This window comes from Pleurodeles waltl, chromosome 3_1, assembly GCF_031143425.1.
Source record: "Pleurodeles waltl isolate 20211129_DDA chromosome 3_1, aPleWal1.hap1.20221129, whole genome shotgun sequence".
Lineage (NCBI taxonomy): Eukaryota > Metazoa > Chordata > Amphibia > Caudata > Salamandridae > Pleurodeles > Pleurodeles waltl.
In genome coordinates, this window is record NC_090440.1 from 1,012,626,079 (window position 1) to 1,012,640,763 (window position 14,685).

Here is a 14,685-nt window from a genome sequence, read left to right on the forward strand (position 1 = left end):
GAGCAAGACCTGGGGTTGGTGAGTTCCTTAACGATGTTGAAGAGCTCTTTGCTGTCGTGTGCTTTGTTGTCGATGCGTTCCTGCATTTCTTGGTGGTCTGGATGAGCTGGTGGTGCCTGCGGATAGCGTTCTTGAGGGCAGTGTAGTTGATCTCTGTTTGTTGGTGTCGCCACTTCTTCTTGAGTTTTCGGCACTCCCGTTTGGAGGTCTGAAGGTTGGCGGTTAACCAGGTAGCCCTTGTGCTGATGCGGTTGTTGGAGGGTTTCTTGCTCGGGCGAGGGTGTTGGCGCAGTTGTCTATCCCTTGTCTGAGGTTGTGGGAGGCTGTGTTAGGGTCGGTGGTGTTGGGTGGCAGGGTTCGGGCGAGGGCGGGGATCAGTTGGTGTTCAGTAACCTTGTTCCAGCTGCGGCGTGGAATGTGTTATGGATGTTGGTGCATGGTGGGCTTCTTGAATGTGACGTGGACACAGCGGTGGTCGGTTCAGTGTAGTTCGGTGGTGTGGCTGAAGGTGACATGGCTGCTGGCGGAGAAGACGGGGTCAAGCGTGTGGCCGGCAGAGTGGGTGGGTGTTGTGATGAGTTGTTTGAGACCGAGGTTGGCAAGGTTGTCGAGCATGGCGCTGGAGTTGCTGTCATTGGCGTTCTCGAGGTGAAAGTTCAGGTCGCCAAGGAGTATGTAGTCCGTAGAAGCAAGGGCGTGAATGCTGATTATGTCGGCGATGGAGTCACTGAACTGCGGCCAGGGTCCAGGGGTCTGTAGACGAGTGTTCCTCTAAGGGTGGTGTTGGCATTGATGTGACTTTGAAAGTGTACGTTTTCAGCGGTGTCGAGGGTGTCTTCGGTGTTGGTCGAGATTCTGATAGTGTTCTTGTGGTCTATGGTGATCCCTCCTACCGGTATGTCGGTGTGGTCTCTGCGGGTGATCTTATAACCGTCCGGGATGGCAACGGCGATGTTGGGTTCCGAGGAGGGGTTCATCCAGGTTTCTGTTAGGAAGGCGACGTCTGGGGAGGATGAGATGAGTAGGTCCCAAAGTTCGATGGCGTACTTGTGGACGGAGCGGGTGTTGAGGAGGATGCATCTGAGGTGGTTGTGTCCGGTTCTGGCAGGAGGGGCGGCGGCTCGGGGGCTGGTGAAGCTGCAGTCATGAGAAGGGTCCGTGGATAAGCTTCGGGGTGGCTTGGAAGCAGGTGGCTGATCAGCCGGAGTTGAGGGTGTGGAGGGCATTGGCACCGTAGCAGCATCGGGCGCCGAGGCAATCTTGGGAGCCAAAGGGTCTGGCACTGGGCACGGTCCAGGTGCGGATGGGCTTGCCACTGGCGAGCCTCTGGTGCGCCTGTGGCGCTTCCGCTGCACGCTGCTGCCATTATGAAGGGGAGGTGGGAGGGAGGAGCAACTGGGAGGTGGGAGCGGTGGGTGGATGGGGGCGCGAGGGAGGCGGGGCTGCAGGGGATGCAGCAGTGGGACTGGGGAAGGGGGGAGAGGAAAACAGAGCGCAAGGGCTGAGGAAGGGAGAAAATGGCTGAAAAAGGTGAAAACGGCTAAAAAAGGCTTTAAGAGAAAGGAGAAAAATGCGGAAAAAAGGAGACAAAGAGCAGTGAAAAATACTAAAATAAACAGACAGTCACAAGACAGACACACAATACTTACAGCAACCACTAGACACCAGGGTTAAGGTGCAGGCGGGAACCTGCGGGTGGTTGAGGTCTTCGAATTCGCAGCAGCAGCGAGGGCGGGGTAAAGGGCACGGGCACAGTCAGGTGGAGCTGTGAGGCATGGGGAGCCTCCCCTGACCAAAACAAGGTCAAGGGTCGCTCACTTCACCTGTGCCATTAAGAAGGGGAGGTGGGAGGCGGGAGCGGTGGGCAAATGGGGACGTGAGGGGGGCAGGCCACAGGGGACGCAGCGATAGGACTGGGGAAGGTGAAGGAAACAGAGCGCAAGGGCTGAGGAAGGGAGAAAATGGCTAAAGAAGGAGAAAACAGCTAAAAAAGGCTTTAAGAGAAAGGAGAAAAAGGCAGAAAGAAGGAGACAAAGAGCAGTGGAAAAAAGTGGGCAAAGGAAGAGCAAAAATATGGTGTGCAGCAACAGAGAAGCTGATATGTTCATGGGTGGGGGGTTTTGCCCCAGACTACCCAAGGGGGTGGTTCCTGCCTATGTAGAGGGGGATGATATAGAAAAATGGCTGGGGGCCTTTGAGAGGGCCTCCCAGATGAGGAGAGTTAAACCTCAATCCTGGGGTTAACTTCTATGGGAGTTGGTCCGCAACTCTGGGAGGGATAGGCTTCTGACCGTAAGTGGGGAGGAGGCCGATTCATACCCTAGTATGAAGAGGTGCTTAACTAAACAATTTGGTCTGACCCCATAACAATATAGGCTTAAGTTTAGGGACACCCAGAAGACAAGCACCCAGTCCTGGGGTGATTTTGTGGACATCACAGTTGAGGCACTAGAAGGCTGGACACAGGGCAACAAGGTAAGTACCTTTGAGGGGCTTTACAATTTGATTATGAGGGAGCACCTTCTGACTAATTGTGCCTAAGAGAAGCTCTGACAATATCTAGTTGACTCTAAGTTGACCAATCCCAGAGAGCTGGGGGAGGCAGCAGATGACTGGTGAAGAACCAGGGTTAACCAGAAACCCCTAGGGGGTGACCAGAAAAAGGGAGGACATGGTTCTTCAGAGGGGAAGAGCCAAGGAAAGGATGATAAAGAGTCTAAAGAATCCTCAGAAGAGTCCCAATAACCTTCTCAGGGTGGGGGAGCCCGAGCCATGTCACTTTTAAGGGGAAGGGGTACCAGGGGAAGCAATATGATCCTGTTAAGGCAGGAAAGTTTCTGGAGCTTGCTAAGGCCGGCAAGTGTTTTGAGTGTTATCAATCTGGACACAAAAGAGGGGATGCTATCTGCTCCAAAAAGCACCCCACTTGTGGGCAGTCCCATGGGATTGCTTGTGTAGGTATGGGATGGAAGCTGGCTGAGGGCTAGGATCAGGGTACACAGAGGTCACCTTGGTGTCCGTGGGTGGGGTGGACATTGCAACTATGGCCACCTTACCTCCCAAGCATGGAGAAGTATAGGCAGAGGCCTAAAATCAATGGGACTGAGGTGGAAGCTCTGAGAGATACAGGAGCCAGTGTGACAATGGTCACAGAGAAGCTGGTGTCTCCAGCAGGTCTTACCTGGTGTCTTCCACCAAGTAACATATAAAGATAGCAGAACCAAACTCCATCCCTTGGCCATGGTGAGCCTGGAATGGGGAGGTGTGACTGGCCCTAAAAAGGTAGCAGTAGCTCCTGCCCCCCCAGTAGAATATCTGCTGGAAAATGATCTGCAAGCATCTGAATGGTCAGGGGTCCGTGCACAGATGCTGGACCTCCCTGAATGGGTGTGTGTGGTGAGAAGGTCACAGGCAGCACAAAAGGGAAGTGCTGGATACTTGGACCCACACACAATGGGCCAAGCCTCCAAGAAGAAGAGAAAGGGCACTGGGTCTGGCTTGCCAGCCCCACCAAGTACAGACAGTCAGGAAGATCCAAACCTGAGGGTGAGGATCTGACCTCTGAGGGAGGGCCCCTACCCCTGCAAGTTTTGCCTGACCTGGCAGAACTGCAAGGGGCAGGTGGGCCCACCAGAAAGGAATTGTGCCAGGGACATAGAGGGTGTCCCACTCTTGAGGGCATAAGGCAGACTGCTGCCAGGCAAGAACAAGGGGATACCAGTGGGACCCACAATGGTTATTGGGAGGATGGAGTTCTCTACACAGAGGCAAGGGGCCCCAAACCAGGGGCAACCAAGAGAGTGGTGGTCCCCCAGAAGTATAGAGAATTCCTCCAAACATTGAGCTATGATATTCCCTTAGCTGGACATTTGGGGCAGACCAAGACCTGGAACAGGCTGGTCAACCATTTCTATTGGCCCCACATGTCAAGGATTTTTAAACTGTTTCCTGTGTTTTATTCAATTACTGTTTTGTGATACGTGAATGCTTTACACACTTTGGCCCTCATTACAAGCCTGGCGGTCAGTGGAGAAGTGGCGGTAATATCGCAAACAAGCCGGGGGTAAATAAAACTGGAATTACAAGCATGGCTATGACCACCATGCAAAACTGCCACTTCTCCACTCCGACCGCCAGGGTGGTAAAGATCGCTGGGTTGGAGACTTCAGTCTCCAGCCCGGTGGCCGTTACTACACCGCAGGCGGCATCACGACCCCGCATACTGCCATGGATTTCGTGGGGTTATGTACTGCTACAAAATCCATGGCGGTAGGCACTATCAGTGCCAGGGAATTCCTTCCCTGGCACTGATACGGGTCTCCTCCTCCCTCCTCCCCCTCCCCAGAGTCCTCCCCCCAAACCCACGAACCCCATACCACCCCCAAAGGTGGCAGAACCCCCTCGCCTCCCCCCCAACATTGACACACACACCCCCACACGCACACTGACACTACAACTACACATACACGCACACATACACACAGGCATTTTCCAAACACACAACATCCCCGCATGCATACACACACTCACACACCCCTCTACACACTCACACCCCCATGCACGCACACAACATACAACATTCCCCACCCCCCTCCCCTAACGGACGATCGCCTTACCTGGTCCGGTGACCCTCCGGGAGGGAACGGGATCCATGGGGGCTGCTCTGCCGCCAGCTCCCCGTCACCAGAACACCGCCACACCGAATCATGGGGCGTGATTCAGTGGGCGGTGTTCTGATGATGTGGCGGTGGAGGTAGAGCAGCCTCCACTTCCCCGCTGACCGCCAGTATGGATGCTGGCGGCTCTCCGTCAGAAAAAGGGCAGAGGGCTGCCAGCAGTCATGATGCGCTGTGCGGAAAACCACCTGCACCGGCGGTCTTCAGCACAGCGGAACCTCAGTGGTCTTGCTGAAAGACCGCCAAGGTTGAAATGAAGGCCTTTGTCTCCTAAGTTAATCCTTATCGCTCATTGCCAAGCTACCAAGGGTTGAGCTGGGGTTAATTTATTGAGACCCAACTGAAGCTAGAGAGGATTAGTGGCCTATTGCTAAGTGTAGGTACTTACCAATTATCCACTTTCCAACATCTCTCTCTCTTTTTCTCTCAGGGATGAATGGCTAGGGAGGGTTGGCCGCTGGGGCTAGCTGCAGGCCAGGCCCTGTGGCCAACCCTACTGCTGTGGCTGTGGTGCAAGGCTGGGTGTTTGACCGTCCAGACCAGTCACTGTAGCCAAACATCACTGGTGGTTGGATTAAAGTATAGTAATGAACATTACTTCAGGTTAAAAAACATACAAATTCACTGAAAAAAACAAAGGTTACAGGGATGTTATAGTTAGGAAATAATATTAAAGAAACCTTAGAATTTCACTAAAAAACAAAAAAGGTTACAGGGACTTTATAGGTACTCTTACATTTTAAATGTACAAAAACCATAGAAATGTACCTGTTATAGTTAGAGTTATTGCAAGTAACCATAGCTCGTGCCCTAAATTAAGTATAACTTGCGCCCTCGCCATGCTCTGCTAATTACCCCACAAGTTATGGCACTTATGACATCATTGATAACATAATTGATAGTAATATTTGCAGTACAATGTTTGAAAAAAAAACTGTGCATGGCTGGGGCGAAAAGAATTGTCAAACTTACACAAATTGTAAAAATCTCTTCAAGGGAATTATCTATTGCTGAAAGGAAGGTTTGGAAAAATGTATGTCTTTTATCCCTGCGTTATTTTGTGAAAGGTTTCAAATTCAGCTTCACACGTTCAAAAGATTTTTCGAAAACGTCAATTAAAAACAAGTAGATTACGTTACTATACATTCTGTTGTCGACAACGACTGTTCAGCAACTACCTAAGTAAAACAATGTATTGCTACACACATCAGCATTAGCTACAAACACCCTTAATTCTATGGAGAAATATTTTCAGAAAGGCATGAATGAGCTCATAAAGTTAACGTAGAAAAACTACATATTTAGTAACTAAAGAATGTTGATGCCTTAAATAATTTCTGTTAGGAAGCATCATATTCACTTCGGTTTCTTTGAGACTGCACTCCAGAGATTCACAAGTTGACAATATTATTTAAGTGCATCATATATTAGAGTAAATCGGAGGATTGTGTGAACAATTATGGTTTAAGTGAATGCCTTGGAGAACATCACACACTAATTGTTGTATCGGTGCTGTAACTAAGATTACACATAGATGTTTCCTTTTAGCATACTGTTCTTCTATTTAATACCGCTCTTTCACGTTTTACTCGCCACATAACAACAATATGGATAGCAGGAATAGTCCTTCTTTGTACTTTGGAGGCTCAGGGGAAACAGATATCAATGTATATACATTGTTTTGTTTAACATTAATACTGTTTTATCACAGGAAGAGGGTAGCCTTCCTGAGTCCTTTTTGAAATGCTTTGCTATATATCGTAAATGTGTGCCTGAGCTTCTCCTGTGACTAAGGCCTTCCAAGTGCATTTACAAATTTGTTTACCTTCACCACATTTTTGACTTTTCTTCAAGTGAGTTCATAAGTTCATTTTAAAGAAAACTGTTTTGGGAATGTGAGAATATTTAAAGAGCCAAACAATACCAGCTGGACTTCTTTTCTTTCAGCTGAGCAGAACGAATGATCACCACATTGCAGTATGTGTCCCTGTACAATGTACACCAGTTCTGGTGTAACCTCTAAGTCCATAACTCACCTTGTTCAACGGACAAAGAACATTTTAATTTTATTCTGAGGCTCTCTATTGGGATTGCAACACTTAACCATTGTCAGTGGTAGTACATTATTAACTGTGAGTACTACTACCAAGAAACTGTCTCAACATTATTTGAAGATAAATAGAATTTAAGTATGAGTAATTACGATCTCCTTTAAATTGGGGGATTACTCTTCCAAATACTATGCATTTTACTCTGCAGAATGGCAAATCTATGCCTTAATTAAAATACACTGGAACATATTAAAAATCAAAATATTATATTTTTCAATGATTCATTAATCATTATCATTGCAACACTTACTACTCAGTGGAGGCTTGGGGCAGCTGAAGATTTCATTCGAGGTGTAATAATAATGGCATTTAAACTATATGGATACCCCAAGAAATATCAAAACAAACGACTAGAATTTGTCTAAGCAGTATAAATTGTTTACATGATAATATGAACCAACTCACCAGTTTATGGCCAACAGGAGACCACGCTATATACTGGATATTATGTGGCAGACGATTTGCTGTTACCAGAACACTAAACAGAATGAAACGTCAATATATTTTATTGTCATAGGCCATAATAACTACATAATCATTGTAAAGGAAATATATGTATACATATAAAAATACTGACCCATTCTCAACATCATAAATGTGGTAGGAAGCTGTGTACGAATATCTCCATCGCTGTAACAATAAATAAATGCACAGAAAAGACGTGAATAATAATAAAAAAATATGGTGGAGAGAATAATGCTTCTTATAATTAAATGTAAGAAACTTCAGTTAAACAATAATTATTTACCATAGTCGTCTTCAAATGCTTTATTTAGAAATCTCCTTTGGGGCTATTTAGCATACATCGCACTGGTGGTGTTGGTGCAAATTTGTACCAACAAGTCCAGGTTAGATATTTTGCTCGACTTGCTTCGGCAATGTGTGTTTTGCTATGCTACCCATTTGGTTCAAGTGAAGTTTTTGAAACTGGTGGGATGTGAAAATGTCTGTGCAAAAATGCACCAACATTAACACAGTCTAAGTAATTCAGAAATTAGTATAAAGGTGTGTTAAAGAACAAAAATGACACATCTTGCAAGTGAAACCGAATTCCCAGCCGTATAAGGCACCCATGAGATCTTGGAGATCTACAAGGTGAAACACTGTCATGACCTACAAGAGCTTTGTGCCAATAAAGCCTTATTACTGTATCATAATCTTTAAATGGAGCTAGCCTACAGAAAGCTAACTAGTAGCAAGATATTGTTACTGCACCCCTGAAATTCACTAGGTTTTCCAAACAGAACTCCACCCAGTTAGTACCTGTGGCACTAACCTTTGTAATCCAATGATACTGCAGAATCCCACCTAGTAGCAACCTGCTGGACTGCCCCTGTGTAATTCAGCAACGGTGGGTGGCTGCAGAACACCATCCAATAACGGATTATGGTCCTGCATACCTGCTCATACAATGATGGTGCTTGAAAGAAAATATGTAAATCGTCCACACTGAAAACTCGTAAACTATCTATTTTTAAGGCTGAAACTTTGATGCAAGAGTAAATGTTTCAAATATAGATTGCAGAGGGGACTGATCATACGCCTTGGGCCTCTGGTGAATAATGTACAGCATATTCTACCCAGTGTTTGACGTACAACAAGATCAGCAGTGGAACTTTTACTGGGAGCTTTGAGGGGAAAGAGATGGGCAGGGGGTGCTGGAGGGCAGCATGTAATGCTTGGGGCCTACTATCCAAAATCTGGTACAACAATAGCAATGGCTGAGAGGTCCAGATTGGCATACTGATACAGGCTCACTTTTACGTTGTGCTGGCACACATTTTTGTCAAGAGTGTAGGAAATAGATTCCTCCCATTTAATCCCACTGGATTTTTTACTTTTTGACTTCCCAGTTTTGGACTTTTGCTGTGAGTGCGTCTCACCACCCAAGTCTCACTCTCAGTAAATTCTGTGGAAATGGATTGAGCCCAACCCAGCAGTGTCTTACTTTTAAGCTAAGGTCATTACTGCACAGCTAGGCTCAGAGGTTCTGGGATGGTTAAACACAAACATTTGAGCGCACATCACTGCACACATGTTTCGGCTGTGTGTAAGACTACAGCCTAACTCAGACCAGTATTTGCATACAGATAGCCTTCCAGTATTGGTGCTTATTTTGTGCAGACCTTAAAATGTGGGTCGGCATTCATAGGGTAGGTCTGTAGTGCCTAATGAAAAGGTTGTATGCTCACTGCATTATATTTTATGCATTAAATCTGAGCTACCACACTAAGACCACAGTTAGGCCTAGAGATACTAGTCTGGCATCAATTTAAAGATAAACATGTACACCAGCTGTAGATCCACTGTCCCTTTTGTGGTGACTTGACTCCTTATGCATGTCAGGAATTGTAATATTTCCCTGACTCAGCCATAATCATATTCCAGGCCCTTTCCTCCCCAACAGGACAAAGTTAATTACTCTGCAGGTCAGCAGGAGGACCAAAAGCTTGCCTAGAGACTTTCGCAGTGTTTGGCCAAGTTCCCAGGACAAGAAAGAGTGGGCAGGAATTCTGCATCTGCTGGTTAACTCTTCACAATACATCTGCCCTGGCAAGTCCAAACCCCAAGAGATAAAGAATGAAGGCCTGATTGAAATAAAATAAAGAGGCCAGGAGGCCAAAGAAAATGTTCCTGGGGCTAAACCTGGCCACCATGGGCAAAACAAGCTCAAAATCGTGCAACTTGGCCCTACAGGCCAGAAAAGAAGGATCTGAAGCATGTTGTCTCTGTCACTCTGCTGCTGAATACTTGAAATTCCCATGGAGAGGGACAAGCCCTTGGTGGTCAATAGAGCATAATTTATTAAATTTGCTGAGGAGGAAGCATATGTGGTACTCCTTCCCTGAGTCATCCTTAGGTGGGTGACCCCATCTCGCCAGGCACCAAGGAACAGTCACCTTGTGGCAGGCCACAACCCTGTGACTGGAGACAAGTGCTTCTCTTGCTTTTCTGTTTCTGTGTCTGGAGGAGGGCACCTTCCGGTCAGTGGTTCCTGCCCACACATCAAGTAGTCAGGGTAATAAGAGAGCTATTGACACCTGTGATGGCCTGATAAAAACATCTGGGCTTGAAGGAACCAGCAGGGAATGCTGTGATATAGTGGCTCCTCCCCACTGCCCTCAGTACAATAAAGAAGGCATGTGGGTGCCTCTTTTATGACAGTGATACCCTCAATCAAAGACAGAGTGGTACAAGGCCACATTGATATAAAAAAAGAAAAAAAGAAAAAAGCATTTCTGAAAGAATAGAAAGCCGCTTATTAAATATTTACTGCTTTGCCGAAGGAGTGCCCTATAAGCCTCTGATAGGGCTCTTAATTTACAATACTGATTTATTTTTTGTGATACCCCAAGAAGGTCTTTGGCACCAATAACAATCTTGGAGTGTGTTTGGCACTCTGCAGGGAGTGCTGCAGGTCCCCAGTAATGTTGCCGCCAAAGTTGCCCTACGTCTCAGGGAGTTCCATGTATTTCCCTGTGAAAGGTTTTGTCTAGTTCAAGGTGTCCTTAGAGCCTGTTCTTTTGTATGGGCTCTGGATTATTGGAGACTCCTGTTAGTTGGTCATAAAGCTGCAGCAGTGTAAAAGTAAAAACAAGATTCTGACGCACGTTATTCACTGTCATGCTTTATTGATAATGATAATTACTGGCAATGCAATAGTGTTAGACTTTACAAGCTGCTGCAGTAGTTCCTGAAACTTGTTTGTTTTTTCTAGGTTTTGCTGATTCTCTGTGAGTAGCCTACAGGCCCTGAACACTTTACCGCCATAAACTACAGTGTGAAAGTGCACACTGCCTTCCTACATCCACCAAGAAGCGGCACTTCCCATTATTTACCCATTTGCACAATGGTGTTTTCATTTATACTAAGCCTGGCACAACTTGCCAGGGTGTGCACATATGCACATTGGTTTAAATATATTTAGCCTGCCTTAGGCCTCCATGGACACATTTACACCTTTTTGGTGATCCTAAACTTGTGTTCAGCTTGCCCCTGCACACTTGTACATGTGCCAGGGCAGGTGCCCAGGGAGTGCAGAATACCCATATGTGTTCTCACTTACCATTAGAGCAGTACTGCCCATAGTTTTAAATGGGAGGGAAGTCTAGAATTAATTCTGGCTGCAATAGTGAATTGCAGTGGAGCAACCCCATGATGTTTACAATCATTGGATTCACAATGACAGACCCCTTCTCATGGTAAAGGTGTTTTTTTTCAATAATACCCTAGAAATGTCGCATTTCTGTGTTATAAAACCTATTTTTTGTGTGTCTTGTAATTCAGCTTCATTCCCCAGCAGCAACTATAAAACGTAGGCAACTGGAAAGATAGACCACTGCCATTTAAAGGCCTGGCTGGATAGACTGGAGGGAGAGGTTTTGACACTTGGCATCTCGGATCCAGATCACGGCACCACTAAAGGTAAACATCTGCATTCCACAGCTCCATTGCAGACAGGACTGAAATCTAGGGGAAACATCTGTGGTTCAAAGAAGACCCCTATGAACCACCCCCAACTTCAAAAGCACACTTGAGTATAACTACGAGTACCACACTTCAGCAACTTAGAGATGCACTAGCAGGGATTTGGGACCAGTACGGCTAAACCACGTGCTGCACACTGCCAGAGGAATCAGTTGTGCACTGAAGTATTTACTGTCCTTGGAAGGGATCTGTGCACCCTTACTGCATCAAGTCTGGCCTGGGTAGACAGCCTGCTGCTGTGTGGAACTCTGGAGTGCGCTCTCCAATGACTTGTTGGCTTGTCCCCTGTTTGTCTGGAGGTCTCAGGGACATCAAAGACCTCCTGTGAGGGACCTACACTGTTTACTGGTGTCATCTGGAGAGCAGTGCCCTCATACGCGCCTACTTCATCTGCTGGACTCCACCTGGTAACAGCGGTGTAAGCGTAGAATAAGCATTGTGCCTGGAGACCGGAATTGCCTGGTGCAGAGCCTTCAATTTACTGCCCGCACTTATGGAGTGTGGCCCTTCATCGCAGGGCCACTGCACGCATCAATGTCTTGTTTGTTGTGGGTCCATTGGTTGCCGGCCCTGCGTGGCCCGTTTTTGTTGAGTGCCCGTTTCATAGGTTGTGACCCTCGGAGGTGGGGGTGCATCCAGAGCAGTGCTGCATTCTACCTAGTGTGGCACCACTTAACTTGCGTTTTTGTGTGTGACCAAATTGTCTGGTGTGACTCAAGTCATGGCGCATCAGGTCTTGTGTCTCATTCCAGGGAGGTACAGCATCGGAGTTCCTTGTGTGATTGTCTGGAATTGTCTGGTGCGACTCATCTCATAGCGCACCCGACTAGTGCCTCATTTTGGGGAATAACTGCATTTGAACTCCTTTTGTGTGTGATTGAACTGTCTGGGGCAACTCAAGTCATCGCTCCCCAGATATTGTGCCTCATTCCAGGGAGGCACACCATTGGGCACTTTATGTGTGGGATCTGAATCACCTGGTCCGACTTAAGTCATCGCTCACCAGACATTGTGCCTCTTTCCCCAGAAATACAGAAATGGTAACTCTTTGTGTACAACCAAAATTGTCAGGGTGGCTTGAGTCATCACGCCCTAGACGTGAGCCTCCTGCCTGGGAAGTGCGGATTTGGTTACTATTTGGGTAATGGAGTGCCTGGCTGGATGCTGCAGTGATTAGTGTGTGGCCCCAGCATCTGTCCCCACGTGCTTTGCAGACCTCTGAGCGAACTTTCTGTTTGGTGCCCAAACCTCTATATGTTAACTGTTGCCTGATCAGCCATTCTATCTGTCTCACCCCCCCACCTTGTCCCTGGGATCCTGAGAAGTGTGACTTTGGCCGCAAGTGGCCTAGTATCAGGGGAAACGCTGCTTGATCTGCAGCTCATGGGGGACAGGGTAGCAGGAACTGGTTGGTGGGTGGTTTGGGGCCCCGGTTCCTGCAAACACAGTAACGTCAACTGGCCAGATATTTGTGCACCGCATTAGGGTGCTAGGAGGGAGTGCGTACGTGTGTGTGTGTGTGTGTGTATGAGCAGCCTGATATCCATGTCACTGCATAGCAGAAGTGTTTGATGACTCATCACTAGCATGTGACTGAAGACTCTGGAGTGTGCTCTCCAATGACTTGTTGGCTTGTCCCCTGTTTGTCTGGAGGTCTCAGGGACATCAAAGACCTCCTGTGAGGGACCTACACTGTTTACTGGTGTCATCTGGAGAGCAGTGCCCTCATACGCGCCTACTTCATCTGCTGGACTCCACCTGGTAACAGCGGTGTAAGCGTAGAATAAGCATTGTGCCTGGAGACCGGAATTGCCTGGTGCAGAGCCTTCAATTTACTGCCCGCACTTATGGAGTGTGGCCCTTCATCGCAGGGCCACTGCATGCATCAATGTCTTGTTTGTTGTGGGTCCATTGGTTGCCGGCCCTGCGTGGCCCGTTTTTGTTGAGTGCCCGTTTCATAGGTTGTGACCCTCGGAGGTGGGGGTGCATCCAGAGCAGTGCTGCATTCTACCTAGTGTGGCACCACTTAACTTGCGTTTTTGTGTGTGACCAAATTGTCTGGTGTGACTCAAGTCATGGCGCATCAGGTCTTGTGTCTCATTCCAGGGAGGTACAGCATCGGAGTTCCTTGTGGGATTGTCTGGAATTGTCTGGTGCGACTCATCTCATAGCGCACCCGACTAGTGCCTCATTTTGGGGAAGAACTGCATTTGAACTCCTTTTGTGTGTGATTGAACTGTCTGGGGCAACTCAAGTCATCGCTCCCCAGATATTGTGCCTCATTCCAGGGAGGCACACCATTGGGCACTTTATGTGTGGGATCTGAATCACCTGGTCCGACTTAAGTCATCGCTCACCAGACATTGTGCCTCTTTCCCCAGAAATACAGAAATGGTAACTCTTTGTGTACAACCAAAATTGTCAGGGCGGCTTGAGTCATCACGCCCTAGACGTGAGCCTCCTGCCTGGGAAGTGCGGATTTGGTTACTATTTGGGTAATGGAGTGCCTGGCTGGATGCTGCAGTGATTAGTGTGTGGCCCCAGCATCTGTCCCCACGTGCTTTGCAGACCTCTGAGCGAACTTTCTGTGTGGTGCCCAAACCTCTATATGTTAACTGTTGCCTGATCAGCCATTCTATCTGTCTCCCCCCCCCACCTTGTCCCTGGGATCCTGAGAAGTGTGACTTTGGCCGCAAGTGGCCTAGTATCAGGGGAAACGCTGCTTGATCTGCAGCTCATGAGGGACAGGGTAGCAGGAACTGGTTGGTGGGTGGTTTGGGGCCCCGGTTCCTGCAAACACAGTAACGTCAACTGGCCAGATATTTGTGCACCGCATTAGGGTGCTAGGAGAGAGTGCGTACATGTGTGTGTGTGTGTGTATGAGCAGCCTGATATCCATGTCACTGCATAGCAGAAGTGTTTGATGACTCATCACTAGCATGTGACTGAAGACTCTGGAGTGTGCTCTCCAATGACTTGTTGGCTTGTCCCCTGTTTGTCTGGAGGTCTCAGGGACATCAAAGACCTCCTGTGAAGGACCTACACTGTTTACTGGTGTCATCTGGAGAGCAGTGCCCTCATACGCGCCTACCTCATCTGCTGGACTCCACCTGGTAACAGCGGTGTGAGCGTAGAATAAGCATTGTGCCTGGAGACCGGAATTGCCTGGTGCAGAGCCTTCAATTTACTGCCCGCACTTATGGAGTGTGGCCCTTCATCGCAGGGCCACTGCACGCATCAATGTCTTGTTTGTTGTGGGTCCATTGGTTGCCGGCCCTGCGTGGCCCGTTTTTGTTGAGTGCCCGTTTCATAGGTTGTGACCCTCGGAGGTGGGGGTGCATCCAGAGCAGTGCTGCATTCTACCTAGTGTGGCACCACTTAACTTGCGTTTTTGTGTGTGACCAAATTGT

The 14,685-nt window shown here is 47.8% G+C and overlaps 1 protein-coding gene across 3 annotated transcripts in view; it reads right to left on the reverse strand.

Annotated features, from left to right (window-relative positions):
- The window catches only part of LOC138284927 (prolyl endopeptidase FAP-like), a 551,554-nt gene that overhangs the window by 448,308 nt on the left and 88,561 nt on the right, over positions 1 to 14,685 (reverse strand). For all 3 annotated transcript variants that reach the window (XM_069224259.1, XM_069224257.1, XM_069224258.1), the window contains 2 exons: positions 7,365 to 7,417; positions 7,193 to 7,265 (listed from right to left, as the gene is read on the reverse strand). In XM_069224259.1, coding sequence (XP_069080360.1) covers positions 7,193 to 7,265; positions 7,365 to 7,417 — 126 coding nt within the window. The remainder of the gene's footprint in view (positions 1 to 7,192; positions 7,266 to 7,364; positions 7,418 to 14,685) is intronic.